Genomic DNA, 19751 nt, shown 5'->3' on the forward strand with positions numbered 1-19751 from the left:
GGTAAAACGTTTTATGGGTGGCCTGAGGATGATGAACCTGGATTTACTGGTTCAATCTGCTTTACGGAGCAGATGCGCCGCATAAAAATATCGGAGAACATTAAAGGAGTTTGAGGATGGAGCATGTTGAAGAGAAAGGGCTGTTTGTAGTTTGTACCCAAGAGGTGCTCCCTTCAGCTTTTCTCAATTATTATTATTATTATTATTATATTATTTTTTATTGTTTCCTGTTTGAGGATGTCTGAGTTGAGTCATCCGTAGTGATAAAGCATATCACTACTAGTGGACGAGGCTTTGATCGCCCTCCAGAGAGACACACACACATGTATTCAGCGTGTTCTCACCGTCCACATGCAGTATTATTCCCATAAATATAATATAGATTATCTATTCTCTGCTCTCCTGTCACAGCTTTTCATCAACAACGAGTGGCACGAGTCGGCGAGTGGGAGGAAGATTCCGGTGCGTAACCCCGCGACCGGGGGGTTGCTCTGCGAGGTGGAGGAGGCAGACGCAGTAAGTTACTGGTCCTTGATGATCTCAGTGCGATGCTGTCACCGGAGTAGTCTGTTGGTGGTAGAGCTTTTGGCGGTAGGATTGTGCTCATGGGTTTTCCAAGTGGAATATAATGTGCGTGTATGCGTGTGTGTGTGTCTGTCTGTGTGTGTGTGTGTGTGTGTGTGTGTGTGTGTGTGAGTGTGTAATTTTATGTTTGTGCGTGTATGACAAGACCAATTACATTCCAGCCTTTGAACCCCAGGATTCCTTTATCTTCCTGGGAATGTTTTTCGTGCTTTAAGGAGTGAATTTGGATCTAGTTTTCTATGAAGCCCTTTAATAACTAGTCACTGTGATAATACAATACACTGAATGGTTCTGGAGACGTCTCACCAGTCGACCCCTCTCCCAGGAGGACATCGACAAGGCGGTGAAGAGTGCGAGGGCCGCCTTCGAGTTGGGGTCGCCGTGGCGGTCCATGGACGCCTCCGACCGCGGCCGCCTGCTCAACAAACTGGCCGACCTGGTGGAGCGAGACCACCTGCTGCTGGCTGTGAGGACCGCACGCATACACACACACACACCCGTACACACACACACACACACACACGCATACACACAGATACATACACACGCACGCACTGACATACACACAAACAAACACACACACTCACCGAAATAGGTACACACACGTCCACTGACATGCACAGGCACACACATATATCCACACAAATAAATCCACACACACACACACACACACACACAAACACACGTATAAGCACATACAAACGCTCACACACGCACATACACACACACGTATATGCACAAACAAACGCTCATACACGCATAGACACACACACACACACACACACACACACACACACACACACAGAAGGTATTAATAAAACAAAGTTGAATTTGAAGTTTCTGTTAAAATGCAGCCCTAAAAGTAGATGGATTTTGTTTTCCAGACATTGGAAGCTCTGGACTCTGGGAAGGTGTTCCTGATGGCCTTCTTTGTAGATCTGGTAGCCACCATTAAAACCTTGAGGTACTACGCTGGCTGGGCGGACAAGATCCATGGTAAAACCATCCCCATTGGTAAGTGGCTTGTTCTCCTGCATTCTGATGATTGGCAGATTGTTCTGGAATCAGGTGAACCATTCAGAGACGTCAGGTATTGCAGAGTTAGTGAAACCGTTGACAAATTGCAGTTCTACTTTCAGATGGGGATTATTTTACTTACACACGGCATGAGCCTATTGGAGTATGTGGCCAGATAATACCTGTGAGTATTAGTAATAAAAAAATAATATTTTAGTAATCGTAATGTCTTGGCCTCTGATTGTCAAAGTGTTTAATGATAATCAACAAACCTATACATATATTTGTTTTAACATTAAAAGAAATGACTGTTGTGAAATCTCTCATCGTGTTTGACTGATATTATCTTTCTGCTCTGTTTCGCTGTTTTGTTTGTGGTTTGAATTCATAAAAACGTTCTGTGGGTGCGTTTGTGTATCTGCAGTGGAACTTCCCTGTGATGATGTTCTCGTGGAAGATCGCTCCGGCTCTGTGCTCCGGGAACACGGTGGTGATCAAACCCGCTGAACAAACCCCCCTCACCGCCCTGCACATGGCCGCGCTCATCAAAGAGGTACACACACACATAGCCCCCCATACACACCCACACACACACACACACACATACACACTCATAGCACCCTACACACACACACACACAGACATCAACCCCCCCACACACCAACGCATACACACAATCATAGCCTCCATACATACACACACAAACACACACACACATACATACAGACATACCTATCCCGCCCCCCCCCCCCCCCCCCCCAAACACACACACACACACACCCCTTCCATACACACACATGGTACACTACAATATATTTGTATTGTAAAATATGAATATTCTTGTTGCCCTTGTGTCCCCAGGCGGGGTTTCCTCCCGGGGTGGTGAACGTGGTGCCGGGGTACGGCCCCACAGCGGGGTCGGCCATCTCCCATCACATGGACATCGACAAAGTGGCCTTCAGTGGTTCAACGGCCGTAAGCCCCCACTGGAGAGAACCAGTAACTCTGTTCTGTGATGATCTGTATGCATGTTATGCTAGTCTGGTCTGGTCTGGTCTGGTCTTTTCTGGTTTAGTCCATTATGGTCTGGTCTTGTCTGGTTTTGCTTAGTCTTGTCTGGTCTTGTCTGGTCTTGTCTGGCCTTGTCTTGTCTGGTCTTGTCTGGTCTTTTCTTTTCTGGTCTGGCCTTGTTTGGTCTTGTCTGGTCTGGCCTTGTTTGGTCTTGTCTGGTCAAGCCTAGTCTGGTCTTGTCTGGTCTTTTCTATTCTGGTCTGGTCTTGTTTGGTCTTGTCTGGTCTAGTCTATTCTGGTCTGGCCTTGTTTGGTCTTGTCTGGTCTAGTCTAGTCTGGTCTTGTCTGGTCTTTTCCATTCTGGTTTGGTCTAGACTATTCTGGTCTGGCCTTGTTTGGTCTTGTCTGGTCTAGTCTAGTCTGGTCTGGCCTTGTTTGGTCTTGTCTGGTCTAGTCTAGTCTGGTCTTGTCTGGTCTTTTCTATTCTGGTCTGGTCTTGTTTGGTCTTGTCTGGTCTAGTCTATTCTGGTCTGGTCTGGTCTTGTCTAGTCTGGGCAGGTCTGGTCTTGTCTGGTTCTGTCTGGTCATGCCTGGTCAGATCTGGTAGGCTAGTCTAGTCTGGTCTTGTCTGGTCTAGGTTAGTCTAGTCTGGTCTTGTCTGGTCTTGTATAGTCTTGTCTACATCCATATGTCTAAGGAGATTTGTTATATACTAATCAAACTATATATACTGACAGTGTGATGATATACTTGTTTAGGCATTATATTGGTCCTTCTCATGTATATCATGTTAGTACTGTTGGATACATGTTCATATTGTTTGACACAATTTCTGTTGCTTCCTAGGTTGGAAAACTCATACAGAGAGCTGCAGGTGACACCAACCTGAAAAGAGTCACACTGGAACTGGGTGGCAAGAATCCCATAATAGTCTTTGCTGACTGTGACTGTGAGTACTCAAAATATGCACAATTGTCTCTGCTTTTAAAGGGTAACAATCAGTGTGAGAACAGTAATATGGCAACGTGCCTCCATGTGTGGCCGTCTCCCAGTGGAGCAGGCGGTCGAGCAGGCCCACAGCGGGCTGTTCTTCAACCAGGGCCAGTGCTGCGTGGCCGGGTCCCGGGTCTTCGTGGAGGAGCCCATCTACGAGACGTTTGTGCGTCGCAGTGTGGAGAAGGCCCGCTCCAAGGTCCTGGGAGACCCACTGACGCCCGGGGTGGACCAGGGACCACAGGTACGGCGATGTCGATGGTATTTTGTTTGATTTAAAATTGAATTTCAAACAGCATTTCAAATTGAATTTCAAATGGAATTTCAAATTGAGTTTCAACTTTAGTTTCAACTTGAATTTCAAATGGCATTTCAAATTAAGTTTCATCTTGAGTTTCAACTTGAATTTCATATGGAATTTCAAATTGAGTTTTAACTTGAGTTTCACCTTGAATTTCAACTTGAATTTAAAATCGAAATTTCAAATCGAATTTCAAATCGAATTTTAAATCGATTGGTCTTTCCCTTGGTAAAATGATAAACGTCTCTAACGGGCCACTGCCTGTCCTTCCAGATCGACCGTAAGCAGTTTGATAAGATCCTGGAACTGGTGGAGAGCGGGCGGAGGGAGGGGGCCACACTGGAGTATGGCGGGGCCCCCTGGGGTCAGCAGGGCCTCTTCATCCAGCCCACCGTCTTCTCCAACGTCACCGACGACATGCGCATCGCCAAGGAAGAGGTACCGACACACACACACACACACGCGCGCTCACACTAATGTACACACACGGCTACACATGCTCTCCTGCAGACATTTTGTGCACAATGCACACATATACAAAAACACAAACATGCTCACACACAAAATATATTACATTTTCAATCAAATTAAATGTAAATGGTCTTATTTGACCCTTTTCATTGTCATTAAAGGCTGCCCCTTGCCCTCTGTCCCCTCTCCTCTCTGACCACTCATATGGTTTCAGATCTTCGGTCCGGTGCAGCAGATCATGTGTTTCAGCAGCGTGGAGGAAGTTGTCACGAGAGCGAATGCCACGCACTACGGGCTGGCAGCCGGCCTGTTCACCAGCGACATCGACAAAGCCTTCACCGTCTCCGCCGCCTTGCAGGCAGGCGTCGTCTGGTACGTCTCACAACCCTACCTTCTGGAGGATTGATTCTGGAATATTAATATTGACTCCTTTCGGACATCCCTTCTGGCCTTAAACCAAGAATACTTTGAACCTTTTGAAGGAGTCCTTCGGTGTCCATTTTTTCCCAACTAAATGGTTAGTGATGCTAACAAGTTCAGGCTAAGGGGCTAATGATGCAATGCTATCGTGCTGTGGTTCTTTCAGGGTGAACTGCTACAATGCTATGAGTGTCATGTGCCCATTTGGCGGTTTCAAAATGTCCGGGAATGGAAGGGAACTGTGAGTAGGATTTGTTTAAAAGCAAATTACATGCTTTAATATATTTAAAACACATATTATGTAAATAATGTTTATTTACTATAATATGACTATACTGTGAAATGTACCAATTTGTAAATACTACATTATAGCTAATGTTTTGCATCTTTTGCTCTCATTGTTCCGATCTAGGGGGGAATATGCTCTTCAAGAGTACACTGAAATCAAGGCAATCACAATCAAAATCTCCAAGAAGAACTCATAAAATGGCGATGATTTCGGATTCACTTCTGGTCTGGAGCCAACCCCTATTTTGAAATTTCTCAATTTACTTTTCAAAGAAAAAACCTGTATTATTTTTAATGTTAATACGACAATGTCTTTACCATCGTAGTATACTAGACATACGGTATTTGATGAACAGTTACATGTATGTAAACTAGCACATCTGGCACAAAATGGAGGGTGACATTTTGTACAATATTGTTTTAAGACGTCAATGAATGATGATACATTATATGATGGACTCATTTTAATAGCTGCTTTACAAAAACTTCATAGAAATACATTAAACAAGTTATTTACAGCGCATGTGATTTCTTAATGAAATCAGTAAAACGGTCAACCTTTAACCTATAACCCACATTAACCCAGTTCTCCACATCACTGCAGTAAACGTTTGTTATAACTGTATATTTTAACAACTTTTTTAAATTTTACAAATATGTAGTAAAAGTGGTATTTCTAGACTCATAAGGCTGTCATAAGGCACAAATATATTGTCCCGTTGGATTTCTCTTTAACAAACCGGTAATAAAGGTGATATTGTCAGATGCTGCCAGAGGCACGATACGTTTTCCTCAACTGATTTTCTTAGAGTAGATAGTTGCATGCATATGTTTCACTGAATGGTGACAGGAGGGGGAAATTCCTCGGTTTCGTTAAAGGTCCCATGACAGGCCAAGCCGTTGTGAAAATCTGTGGGCGTGTCCACATAGATGTGTGCTGGATAGATCATCCTACCAGCCTACCCAGTGGACCATAGCGAACGTTGCTCATCTATCCGTCACACATCTCGGTGGACGCGCCCACCTGTGCTGTCAGAAGCTGCACATTTTCAAAAACGGCTTGTGATGGCTAATCACACTCACACCTGGCGGTATAATGAGTCCCCTTTAATGTAATCCTACGGTCTGGATCGGGGACGCCCCCCTGTTGACGTGAGCTTCCCTCTGTCACTCAGGGACCCTAACAGTCCCCTATGAACCCTATTGCCTTGGAGGAGGGCTCCCCCGGCCCCTGCCCCTCCCTGGTCCAGGCTGAGGGCCCCTGACGTTACCGGGGGGTCCCCCTCGGGGCCCCGGGGGCCGGTTCACTACGCCCCTGGGGTTGGTCGCGGCCAAGGAGACCTCTTTCTGGAGGTTGACTCCTTTCCCATTGGCTGCCGAGCCGGGCTTCAGTTTAGGAGACTTGCTTCCCTTTTGAACAACTGGGTCAGAAGGAAGAAAGAGGGAACTGGTTGGACATGTGGGGGTGTGTATGGGTTTGTGTGTGTGTCCGCATCCATGTGTGTGTGAAATTGTGCGTGTTTGTGTGTATATATGGCTGTGTGTGTGTCGGCGTATGTGTTTGTATGGGTGTGCGCATGCATTCATGTGTGTGTGTGCGTGTGCGTTTGTGTGAGTCAGTGTGTGTGTGTGTGTGTGTGTGTGAACAGGGTTTGTCTGCATGCATGCGTGTGTTTATGTGCTTGTGTGTGCGTGCAAGCATGTTGTATGTATATGTGTTTGTATCGGTGTGTGCGTGTGTCTGCATGCATGTGTGTGTTGATGTTTGTGTGTGCGTGCATGCATGTTGTATGCGTGCGTGTGTGTGTGTGTGTGTGTGTGTGTGTGTGTGTGTGTGTGTGTGTGTGTGTGTGTGTGTGTGTGTGTGTGTGTGTGTGTGTGTGTGTGTGTGTGTGTGTGTGTGTGTGTGTGTGTGTGTGCGCACCAGGCGGGGGTGGCTCCTCCTCCTCAGGGGGTGGTATGAGAGATCTGTTGGGCAGCAGATCCTCCAGATCCTTCATGACCTGGTTGGTGCTGTCCTTGTTGTTCCGGCGGTTCTTCTCCTCATCTCGGGTCTACAGCACACAGACACACACACACAGACACACACGCACGCAAGCACACACACACACGCACGCACACACACACACACACACGCACACACACACACACACACACACACACACACACACACACACACACACACACACACACACACACACACACAAAAACAAGGCTGACTCGCATGGAAAGAATCTGCTCTAAAAGAGCAGAAGAGCAGTAGACAGTGGAACCAATCGTAAGATATAAAGTTAGCAATGAAAGGTCAAAGGTGATGACTCACCATCTGCATCTTCTTCTTGAGGTCGAGGTTTGCCTGCTGGTATCCCTTAGACAGAGCGTTCAGGTAGTAGAGGGCAAGGCTGGCAGATCAGAAACGCACAAAAGGCATCAAACCTTATGCAACGTTAATATAAAAACACTCACTACTTTGTGTACGTGTACTCACTACTTTGAGTCAACTGATTTGACACGCTATGCTTCAACATAAGTGGGATTCTGCCAGATAAAGGGTATCCTCTCAGTACAGTCGCCCCACCCAGCTGCTGTTTAGAACCAAGAGGGCTGCTGTGAGTGAGGCCCAATATACCACAGTGTGGTTGAGTACTTGATTCTGATTGGCCGATAACATTCTAGGTACATAAATAATTGCTCAATAATGGGACACCTCTGCTTTTAACAGTTCCACATCAATGAGTCGTTCCAACATGAACAACGATAGCAATAATAGCAAAACCATTAAAAGCGAACTACACAGCTAATACCAAATCATGGTATACAACCGAGGTATAAACCGTGACGCGGTTCCCCGGTATTTGTAAAATACATACAGCGGGGGGGAGGCGTAGCCAAGGTTGCTAACCTCCACCCACCACCACCGCGAGGATAGTCCCCAGTCGTGGTGTACTAACCCTGACCCTTGCGTAATGCATCGGAGTGGGTTCTTACACCATGAGGAGAACGGCCGGGAGGATGAGGCCGGGGTTGGTGGCGTAGGTGAAGATGTTCCCGATGAAGGCCGGGAGATCTTTCTCTATCGTCTCCATGACGATTTCATACATCTTCTCCCTGCCGCTGGGGGAGGAGTCACAAGAGTCAGTAGGAGGCATGACTGGTGGTGTCTAGGGGGCGAGGAAAGATGTTTGAGGAGTGATTAAGGAGTTTGGATCACAGCAAGAAATCTCTGGGTCCCCAGTGCAATGTCTTGCTCATCCTTATAAAACACAACATCTTAAAATATCCCAAACTTGCTTTTAAGCCATGGTATGATGTTAGCCTCGCATGCTACTTATGGAAAATACATTGACATTCATGGTTCATTGGTTTTAATTTGATAGTTAAAAGCCTATTTTACTGTATTTCTGTTGACCTACTTTAGGAGAGCTCACTGTTGTGTCGTTTGATGGACTGTATGGTGTCTCTCAACCTCCCCTAACCTCTCGAACAGACAGCAAATGAAAGCCGGCTGTCATCACATATGCGGGTCGCTCTGTGCCTTCACTATGCAGAACCACATGTACCGATGAACACACTATTTTACAAAAGCCTGACAACGCACGACACCACTCGCTCGCACACACATGTGCACCATCCCATTGTCTGCTCTCTGTCACGCTCACACGGTCCTGTGCGGGCATGCGTCCACGGAGAGGAGCTCCGGGTTTAGCCGAGCTAACCCCCATTAGTTTAGGATTAGATCGCAACGGGCACCTCTGGTGTTGATTATCTCCGCGCTGTTCGTGTCGGGCCCGGGTTGACTCAGGGATTCGTTTACCAGATAAGCCCCCGGGTAACTAGAGCCCTTGGTGTCCAGGGTTTGGTGAATGTAGGCCTGCCTTTGGATCGTTTGGTTTTGGGTGTAGTACGTTTTATTCGGTTAGTGTAACTGTTTGGTGGTTTTGGTGGCACAGAAGATGTGACCCAAACTCAACCCTGCCTGCTTGTTTCCCTCCGTTTCTCTCAGCCTCTTTCCGACAGTCCCCAGCTTGATAATTACAGAGAAAACGCTTGATATCTTTTAAACCATTTCCCCTCAGTCTCACAGCAGGGTCTTCTCATGAGGCTTTATGCGTCACAAAGCAGTCAACTCTTAGAGTACCATTGTACCAATGACTGATTACAACACATTATAATCTAGCCTTTGTTCCTGATGCCTAAAGCTACTCTGCACTCTACCGTCCACTGATATGTGAAGCACATACATTTATGTTTGCTTCTCAAGTTAAAGGTGCTGTAGGTAAGATTTAAGAGCTGGTTCTCGAGTGTGATTTGTTAGAAATTATCCGTAAGCTGTTCGTGAGATAATGTCTGTTTGTGAATAACTGCTGCGGGTTGACTGCGCATGTCTTTGCATGAGCCATTTTACAATTACAATTACAATTAGGGCATTTAGCAGACGCTTTTATCCAAAGCGACTTACATCGGTTAATATACACATTTTAGATTTCTGATTTCTCCCAGCACGTTTCTGACCAATCAGAGCATCTCTTCCCTGATTGGTTCAGGAAACCCATCTTGCCTGTCCATCACAGGTGCATGAATGTAGACCTTTTGAATGGCGGTGAAACGTGGCGAGGGAGAGATGGAGCAGTGGGGCAGGGGAGGTCTTTGACTGATGTTCTTTTCACCAAATCACTCTCCTCTGCTCCCTCTTGCTCTCTCTCGAATCCAACAGAGGCTTTCTACCCCAACCCAACCACCCCCCAGCCTGCCTACCTGAAGGGCCCGCAGTCAAAGGAGGGCGAGAGGGTCATGATGGTGTAGACCACCGGCAGCAGGCTGAGGAAGAGCACCAGCAGCAGCAGGGCCATGTAGAAGTTGTTGGAGCGCGAGGCCTTGAACACCCTCTCGTGGGGCACGTTGCAGCTCATCACCGCCCAGCACTGGTAGTACATGGAGGACAGCAGGCGCAGCACGTTGAGCCCCACCAGGCCCGGGGCGTAGAAGGCCCCCATCCTGGGGACCACGGGGAGGGTGGGGGGGGGAGGAGGAGGAGGAGGAGGAGGAGGGGGAGGAGGAGGAAGAGGAGGGGGAGGAGGAGGAAGAGGAAGAGGAGGAGGGGGAGGAGGAGGAAGAGGAGGAGGAGGAGGAAGAGGAGGGGGAGGAGGAGGAAGAGGAGGAGGAGGAGGAGGGGGAGGAGGAGGAGGGTGGGGGGGAGGAGGAAGAAGAGGAGGAGGAGGAGGAAGAGGAAGAGGAGGAGGAAGAGGAGGGGGAGGAGGAGGAAGAGGAGGGGGAGGAGGAGGAGGAGGGGGAGGAGGAGGAAGAGGAGGGGGAGGAGGAGGAAGAGGAAGAGGAGGGGGAGGAGGAAGAAGAGGAGGGGGAGGAGGAGGAAGAGGAAGAGGGGGAGGAGGAGGAAGAGGAGGGGGAGGAGGAGGAAGAGGAGGAGGAGGGGGAGGAGGAGGAGGGTGGGGGGGAGGAGGAGGAAGAGGAGGGGGAGGATGGGGAGGAGGAGGAAGAGGAGGAGGAAGAGGAGGAGGGGGAGGAGGAGGAAGAGGAGGAGGAGGGGGGGGGAGGAGGAGGAAGAGTATAGTCGGTTTATTTCTGAGATTTCATTTCTTCAATGCTAAACCTCAATGATGTTTTAAAGGAAAACTATTAGAAAATATTATAATAAATACATATTCATATTTTCCAATATATATTAGGAATATGAAACATGACTAATATTACACATGTTATGAGAACATATGTTTCAGAACAGGGAAGTTAAAAGTGTAATAAATTCAGTTAAATATTAAAGCAAGCAAGTATTTTTGGCCTATTTTTGGCAATGTTAATATTTGGCATAAAGGTTAGGTTTAGGGGTTAGGGTTAGGGGATTGGGTTAGGGTTAAGGGTCAGGGGTTAGGGGATAGGGTTTGGGTTACAGTAAGGGATAAAGGGTCAGGTTTTGGTAAGGGGTAGGGGTTAGGGTTAAGGTACAGGTGATAGAAATGTGAATGTGAATTTTACAGGGAAGGACAGCAAGTACCATATCATGCCTTGGTTAAAGATGAGCCCGAGCACATTCCCGCTGATGTCAAACTCTCCATATGAAGGCTGTAATCACACACACACACACACACACGCACACACACACACACACACACACGCACATCTTGCTTACACACCTGATTAAAAGTAGGGTACTCTCACTTCACGTCTCCTCATCTTCCTCTACTCTCCTTACTCGCTCCCTCCCTTCCTTCCCCCTCCCTCCCTCTATGCCTCCCTCCCTTCCTCGATGCCTCCCTCCCTCCCTCCCTTCCTCCCTCCCTCCCTCCCTCCCTCCCTTCCTTCCTCCCTCCCTCCCTCCCACCCTCGTCCATTCCCTCCCTTCCTCCGTCTCTCTACGCCTTCCTGCTCCCCTTCTCTCCTTGCTGTGCTGGACCTCAGACTCTCTCAGTAATTAAGTGTTCATTTCCGTGTCAGGTTTCTGCTGACGGATGGGCCTGCCTTACAGGAGGTCATTGTGTCGGGGAGGGCCGTCTCACTTCCAATGCAAATGCGGTGTTCTCACAGTGAGGAAAGGAACTCTACTGCCACTCATTAAAAACCTGGTGATGTCACCTGGTTTTTAATGAGCGTTTTCCCAATTAGGAACCAACTATTGAAAATACACAAGCTATACAGATGTTAATCACATTAAATGTAGAGAATCCTTTTTACATTGAGGGGTTTAGCAGACTTACAATAAGATAATACAATAATTACATACATTTGTATGAAACAGAAAGTAAAATATGATATTCTATATTGTATATTACGTTATTTGTTATACATGTGCATATGAAATAGTGAATGACAATGTACGGTGGAGGTATAGTCTACCAGCGGTACTCACAAAGCCCGCCTCCAGATCCCAGCACCAGCAGTAGTTGAGGAAGCGAACCAGGACTGCTCGCAGGAAGTCCCCGATGAGGATGGTGAGGTAGGTCACCTGGATGTCCGAGACGGTCAGCTTCACAAACTCCTGGGTGGAGCCGCCACGCCCAAACACGGAGACATGGCAAATGACTGCATTTACACGGCGCTTTTCTAACCAGTGGCCACTCAAAGTGCTTCATAGTACTGCCTAAAATTCACCCATTCATTAACTAGCAACCTTCCGGTTACCAGTCAACCCACTCTACCTCCTGAGCCACATGCCGCCCCTGACGAATCATAGACTCCCTTTTCTAGCTACTTACTCCACTGAAGAATATCTGAGCTAGCTAGCTTCTCAAGAAAAGTCATTGGGTCGAGGGGCTTTTTCTCCACCAACACTTTGACAGCGTTCTTTGAGTGTTTGAATACTGACTATTCCCACTGCGGTCTCCCAGCATGGGCCCCTGATGGCGTCGGCAGGCTGGATGTCGAGTGGGGGCACGTCGGTGGTGTTGTAGAAGGAGCTGTAGTTGGAGTAGTACTCGTTGTAGGCTGTGATGGTGGCGTTCTTAATAGACTTTTCGTTTTCCAGCTGCGGAAGAGAAACGAGTATGAGGTAATGTAAAATGCCAACACATGTCATTTGAAGGTAGGGTTTAAAAATTGGAAAACGCACACACACACAACAATGACACACACACACACACACCCATGCACACACACAAACGCACCCACACACACAAACAAACGCACACACATACACACACACAACAATGAGACAAACACACACACACACACACAAACGCACACACACACGCACACGCACACACCCATGGACTCCTACCTTGGCGTTGACCTCATCGAACAGGGCGAAGAGGAAGGTGTAGAGGTTCCCCAGGAAGAGGGCGAAGATGCGCCCCAGCTGCCACTTGAGGGCGATGCGCGGATGGTACTCCTCCAGCTCGGCGATGGTCTCAAACAGCGGGGGGCACACCAGGCCCAGGAGGGACATGACGAACTCCACCTGGTGGGAGGAGCAGGTGGTCGTAGCTGTGGATCAGCAGCCCGGCTACGGCCGGACCAAGCGCAACGGCAGACTGAACCTTGGTCTGGGGAAGCTGCCGTCGTCTCCTTCAGCACAAGAGGCGCGGTCAACGGGCCTAGTTCAAACGACTCTGTACGCAATTGGCTGCTTGCCGTCGCTTCCCTGTCGTCGCTGTGTTAAACCAGCCAATAGTCAGTCCCTCCAGAAAACTGCGGCGTTTTTTTGATTATCGCGGCCAAAAATCCTTGAATATGCGGCACGTTTTCTAAAAAAATGCGATGAAATATGCGGGTTATTTATGCAATTTTATGTGATGATATTGCGGGAACTTGCAAAAATTCCGGGAACTTGCGAAAACATGCGGGAACTTGCGGAAAATGCAGCCTTTCGATGACGTTCACGTCACGTAATTACGTCACTTCATAACGTTCCAATGGCAACAGGGGGAAATGGCTGCTCTTGTGTGAAGTAAACGCAACATTTTTCAACTTTCTGCTAAGATGTGTGACTTTTTTGCAACGAAAATGCGGGGATTATGAAGTCATGCAAGCCCCGCATATTTTGCGCGGAAATCGGCAATTTATGCGGTGAAAGTGCGGCATATTTGAAAAAATGCGGCCCCCGCATGAATATGCAGACTTTGGCTGATTATGCGTTGAATTATGCGATCGCATAATCACGTTTTTCTGGAGGGACTGAATAGTGCTCCAGGGGGAGAAGCCAGCTTGGTGATTTGCTCACGCAACAGCGTATCGGAAGCAGAAAGAAATGCATTGCTCTTCTCCAGACCCTTCTGCAGGGCGAATTCAAACCGCCGGCAGAATGGGCGGGGGGTAGCCAGTCTAGTGGACCAGCGCCCTCACAGGCTCACACGCTCAACAGCTTCCGGAGGGAGAGCCGTCCCCGTTCTCTTTCCGCTCGCTGATACCGTCGCATTATCACGGGGAATCAATTAAATTAATTCCAATTTCATTTGTATAGCTTTATTTGTGTACCTTAATCACAGGCACAGTCTCTAAGGCCTTAACAGGCCAAATAGTTAAGACACCTACAATTAGGACATTTAGCAGACGCTTATATCCAAAGCGACTTACATCGGTTAATACACACATTGACACACCGACGGCAGAGTCAACCACGCAAGGCGACAGCCAGCTCGTCAAGAGCAGTCAGGGTTAAGTGTCTTGCTCAGAGACACATCAACACTCAGCTAGGAGGAGCTGGGGATCGAACTAGCAACCTTTCGGTTACAAGAGGAGGGGAGGGACAACCAGTGTCTCAGACTCGGTGGCCTGCTCCTTACCTCGTTCTTCTCAAACCAGGAGAGGTCGTCCTGGTCGATCTCTGCGAACTCCTGGGAGCGCTTCACCACGAAGTAGATGAGGTAGCCGCTGCCCCCCAGGGTGCACAGGATGAAGAAGTTGGCGAGCACCCGAAGGAACCGGCGCAGGTGGATGTTCTCGTCCTTCTGGTTCTCCTGCTCGTCCACGATGGACTCCTACACGGCGGGGGGGGGAACGGAGGAACCGCACGTGACCAGGACGCCTTAGTCTCTGAGCTAGAACACACACACACACACACACACACTCACACAAACACACACACACACACAAATGTGTATGCATGTAAACACACAAACACGCTCACACACAGACGCAAACATCTCTGTGTGTGAGCATGCCAGCTCTTCATCTCACTAGTACATCCCTCCTATATATGGGGACAGTTACAGACGAAACAGGACGAAATCACACCGTCTCTCACCTTCTTCGCTCGCCACCAGACTTTACTCTCTCTCTCTCTCTCTCTCTCTCTCTCTCTCTCTCTCTCTAACCTTGAAGCTGGTGGTGATGGAGGCAAACTTGTTGTCTGCGGTCTCGGGGTTCCCTATCAGGTAGTCCCAGCTGGTGAACATCTTCCAGCTGAAGTTGAAGTCTCCCTCGTCCGTCCCATCCCCTCCGTCGTTGGCGTTGCGGGCCATCCTGAGAACAGCAGGGAAACCAGGTTATCGGGAATCTGGAGGCATGAGGGTGTATCAGGGTATAGGGCTCAGGTGATCACTCTGATCCTATGTTATCCACGTCTGTGAACCCTGTTTTTAAGGGTGTGTGCAGGTGACCAGGTTAGACAACTAATATAATCCAATCCATAATAAAACATGTGTGGGGGTTTGTTTGTTTGTTGTTTGTTGGTTTGTTCGTATGTTCGTTTGCGGGTGTGTGTTTGTGTGCCTGTGTGTGTTTTTGTGCTTGAGTGTGTGTGTGTTTGTGGGCGTGTGTGTGTCGGCATGCGTGTGTGTGTGTGCGTGCTTGTGCACATGTGTGCGTGCGTATTTCTGGGTGTGTAAGTGCGTGTGCGTTTGTACACGTGCGTGTGTGTGCGCCCGTGTGTGTCTGCGCGTGTGTACACGTGCGCCTGCGTGTGTGTGCACGTGCGTTTGTGCATGTGCGTTCGTGCAAGCATGTGTGTGCGTGCATGTTTGCGCGTGTGTGTGCGTGTGCGTACGTTCTGATGACGACCATCAGGCTGTAGCCGAAGATGCCGACGCCCACCAGCAGGTAGGACAGCGGCAGCCTGAACTGCAGCACGCCGATGGTCCGTTCGTCGTTATAGTAACCGTAGAACAGGACCGAGTACTTCATGAACCCCTGTCGACGACAAACACATCGGGCTCGGGCACATTAGGAACCTTTCAAGCCTCGGGGAAATTGCCTGTTTAATCTTAAAATACAGGCATCCACCGATTTAGCGAAGAGTAGAGTAAAGAGGAAAGGCGGCGTTCAGATCCTCACACCAAAGTCAAGTAGGACTGAAAGGTCCATAGCTGTTTCCTGCAACGGTCTGGGGACGGTTTTCCTGGGAATGGAGCCATAGGGCAGACCCATTAGAACCTGGAGATAGAGGATTCATGAATGGAGGTGTGCTGGTGTTACACAGCTAGCTGTTAATAGGATGAACGGTCTAAAACTCATTCAATTACTCCTGGTAAGAACATCGGATTACTTGGGGCATTTTGACTGACAGAAACTTTGAGGACAAGTACATATTCAATTTATACTCCATAATTAGCCATTGGATTAATGTTAGTAAAAGTGTAAATAAAACCCTCATGTGCCCCTTCATTAACACCACTAACACATAGTATTGTCCCTCACCTCAGGCATGACCACGAGCCCAAACATGAGACCAAAGAGGACCAGGTTGAGGCCATACATCCACCTCAGGAAGATGAAGTAAGAGGCCACAGAGGAACCAAAGTGACCTGCGTAGACCGGGGTCGGGATCAGGAGACCACCGCCACAACACGTTATACAGCAGGCCAGGGACCAGTTCATCAGCATCACGCTAGCATGCACTGGTATAGTGCATGTTAGAATTGTGAGCTTCAAATATATTAACGCAAGCATTCGTCCTAAACAGTTGAATCCGTCATCCGGATATTTTATTTGTTTCCTTACTTTCCACCTCCTTGATCTTCCTCTCCCAGGGGATACAAGCTGTTTTGAAGTTCTCGAAGTCCCGCTTGAATTTGATCAATTTCTGGCGGCGTAGAAGAGAAAATGTCCCGTTAAAATGTCAACGCCTTAAGCTCTCGTCTTGTAGTTTGTGAGTCTCTTACCTTGGCCATCATCACTTTGTATGCGTAGAGCTTCCGGCCTTTTCCTTTGCCTAAAGCGCCTTCAAACTTCTCCACAAACGCCTGGGCCTCCCTATAACCAATCACAGAAGGAGAGACTCATCCTTCCACCATAACACAATTTGTCTGTGTCCAACACAAAAAAACCACACAATTCCACCATTTCGATCTGTATTTTGTAAGAATACCAAGGTTTTATATTACTGTCAGATGTATTAAGAACTTGGATGTCATGCAGATTGATAAATCACAAGGGGCCGATGACACCTTGTGTCAAGTAAGATTGATAATGAAGGGGAAAGAACAGTCCGGAGACACTTGGTTACAGCAGCGTGCATTAAAGAGAGTTAACCTCATCAAAAAGTCATGACCTTGCACTTCTCTTGTTCGCCATCTAGAGAACGACGTTGTTTACAAGAAAAGCTACACTGACATCTACACACACAGACAGGGACACGCAAACCACCTCACGCAAAACACACTTAAGGGACGGAAGTACTTTGTTTTACGAACTAAATCCTTTATTAAACACTCGAGAATGTTGAGGTTTATTTGAGCTTGGTGGCCATCGACATACAACTAATGTAGTTTCTGAATTGTGTATTTTGAGTGATATTGAAAATTGAAACTTATTCTAGCACGAGTTGACATTTGTTGGAATAGTGCTGGCTGAATATTGAAAATGAAAAATGTCTAAATGGGTTCAATACAGATGAATATACATGATTTTAATTTGTAAATTCCATTCAAAAGATATTATTTCTGATGCTGAACAGTTGCATTTTTTTAATTGATGATGTTAATATTAAAGTTAAAACCAAACCCAAGATGCAATCCTTCTATACATGGAATAATGGCTGAAATGAATAGAAAACAAATTAATCTGGATGTGTCAATTTGTCAATACATACTGCAGCCTAGTTTTAGTTCCATCAGCGTCATTGATTTGCAAAATGGATGCACTTCAGAGCGAAGTTGATTCTGGTAAACCATACATGTAGGATTGTATAACATGCTGTACCAGAGGTTTGAGCATGGAGGATAGCATGTCTGTGCTAATACCAAACAAAGCCAACATCAACGAAGCAACGCAGCAAAGAAGCCATGTTTTAATAAAACATCAACAACATCACATGTATGCGACGTGAGAGATGGGAAGCAAGCTATAGAAGCAGGAATATATTTCAGCCGTCAAGAAAGCAACTAGTAGACTGAAGAGCTAATGCACTACAACAAGCAAGCGGATCAAAAAAAGGGAATTCAGAGTTAGGAAAATGGAACAACAAGCAGAAGAGCTGCGGAATGTTAACCGCTTGGTTTTTGTGGTAATGTTTTGGTTACTTGAGTTGTTGGAGTCTCCTCTTCATGCGCCAGGGTTTGTTCCTCAAGGTCGTGATGAGCTTCTTCTTCTCCTCTACCTCCTCCTTCAGGACCTCCATCTCGCCCTCCGACAGAGAGTCAGAGTCAGAGCCCGACCCCGAAGAGCTGTCAAAAGGACAGAGCTTTCATGGTTCACCTGGGGCTTGACTCTAAATGGACAACCTCTCACAGGCCTCTCCCTCCAAACAAGACAACTTTGGCTGTTTACTGTAAGTGAAATACAAATGCAACTCTTTGGTATTCAGAACTCAACCATCCCATCCCTGGTGAGGATGGAGATGATGATGGCGATGAGAATGAGGATATTGTTGTATTATTGATCAACTGTGTGCCACTGTGTTCACATTGAAAAGTTATTGTTTTCAAGACAGTGTTATAAATATGTTGCCCATAATAAAATATCTAGAATCCTAAAAAAGTAGAATCCTAGGTGTCTGGCGGCATCTGTGGACAGCAGCCTCGGTCTGCAGGGAGGTCTCCATGTGTGGCACACAACAGATTGGCTAAACTGCGCATGTGAAAGTGGTTATGAGGTGTGCACGTGGAGGTAGGATACAGAGAGCGAGCCCTCACAGAATACTGCACCTGCTGAACTTTCCACTGTTCTTTCTCTTGTTTTTCTCGCTCCCTTTGTCCTTGCCGCCTTTCTTCACCTTGTTCTGCTCCTCCTTCTCCTTTTTGCTCGGCGCTTTGCCTCGTTTTTTGTTCTTCCCTCGTTCCTCCGCACTCTCCTCCTCCTCTTCCTCACTCTCCTCCTTCACCGCCTTTTTCTTCCTGTTGGAAGCTTTGACGGGTTTCTTTTTCCTGCCCTTTTTCTCCTCCTCTTCCTCCTCCTCCTCATCACTGTCCTGCACCTTGGCCTTCCCCCGCCGTCCTTTCCTCCTCGGGGGCTCTTCCTCCTCCTCCTCCCCGTCTTCGTCATCGCTCACTGGGCGTTTGGCTCTGCGTGGAGAAGGTTTGGCTCTCCTGTTTCTGGCTCTTCTCCTGGCCTCCTCTGGTTCATGGACAAAACAACCACACATTAGCAACGTCTGAAGTACGCTTCTCAGATGCTACATTGAGGAGGGTGGTGAGTAAGTTACTGGATTCAGGGTCATGCATGCCTAAGAGGAACAACATAGAAATGAATCCATGCGTATTTCACTTTTGACTCCCGTATAAAATGATCATGTTAGTTATTTTTGACATTAAAAGTAATTTCGATCAAGGTGTAATTCAATTTTATTTTTTGGTGTACTTTAAACTGGATTGAGAAGATTTTTTTTAATATTAAGTTAAAATCATAATATCAAAGATAAGACAATTAATAATTAAGGATCCAAATGAATGACTTTACAAATAGGACTGCTGTCCTATTCCACCGTCACAGATACAGCACACTTACCCTCACTCCCACTGTCCTCCTGGGCATCGATCTCAATTCCCACTGGAACAATAAGGACAATAAATTACATAGAACTCCACATAATCCCACATAATCCTGGAATTATGAGCGACATCATCACAATCCAAGAAAAATACATCTTGAATAATTTACTCAGAATAAAAATGATTTAGAAGGCAAGATCTTGAAAAAAGGACGACAAATAAACCCTTCACCTCACCATCTTCCGACCGGATCGCGACATCCTTCTTTCTCTTGGGAGGCATTGAAGTGATGAACCTGAGTTGAGTCTGTGAGGCTCTGGGTTTAGTCCCCGGTTTGGCTCGGGGTGTCC

The 19751-nt window shown here is 47.3% G+C and overlaps 2 protein-coding genes across 2 annotated transcripts; one reads left to right on the plus strand and one right to left on the minus strand.

Moving 5' to 3' along the window:
• Window positions 1–417: 417 nt before the first annotated feature.
• On the plus strand, window positions 418–5283 carry LOC307085858 (aldehyde dehydrogenase 1A1-like; the record flags this gene model as incomplete). The annotated part of the gene is made up of 12 exons (XM_079750748.1): window positions 418–516; window positions 911–1051; window positions 1470–1599; window positions 1725–1786; window positions 2027–2155; window positions 2464–2577; window positions 3460–3562; window positions 3666–3850; window positions 4181–4345; window positions 4593–4750; window positions 4965–5039; window positions 5211–5283. Exons 2-12 carry the CDS (start codon window positions 977–979, stop codon window positions 5281–5283), a joined length of 1269 nt encoding a protein of 422 aa, XP_079606874.1. The 5' UTR covers window positions 418–516; window positions 911–976.
• Window positions 5284–6286: 1003 nt separating this feature from the next.
• tmc2b (transmembrane channel-like 2b) lies at window positions 6287–19683 on the minus strand (the record flags this gene model as incomplete). Its single annotated transcript, XM_079751192.1, has 20 exons — window positions 6287–6507; window positions 7011–7140; window positions 7410–7488; window positions 8075–8200; window positions 9842–10081; window positions 11097–11164; window positions 11949–12077; window positions 12405–12563; window positions 12816–12995; window positions 14320–14514; window positions 14851–14998; window positions 15522–15664; window positions 15809–15907; window positions 16172–16278; window positions 16475–16556; window positions 16636–16726; window positions 17995–18138; window positions 18619–19027; window positions 19418–19459; window positions 19638–19683. The coding sequence occupies 20 exons, from the start codon at window positions 19681–19683 to the stop codon at window positions 6287–6289; spliced, it is 2838 nt and encodes a 945-aa protein (XP_079607318.1).
• Window positions 19684–19751: the final 68 nt, after the last annotated feature.

The sequence above is a fragment of the Pollachius pollachius genome (genome assembly GCF_949987615.1).
Source record: "Pollachius pollachius genome assembly, chromosome: 1".
NCBI lineage: Eukaryota > Metazoa > Chordata > Actinopteri > Gadiformes > Gadidae > Pollachius > Pollachius pollachius.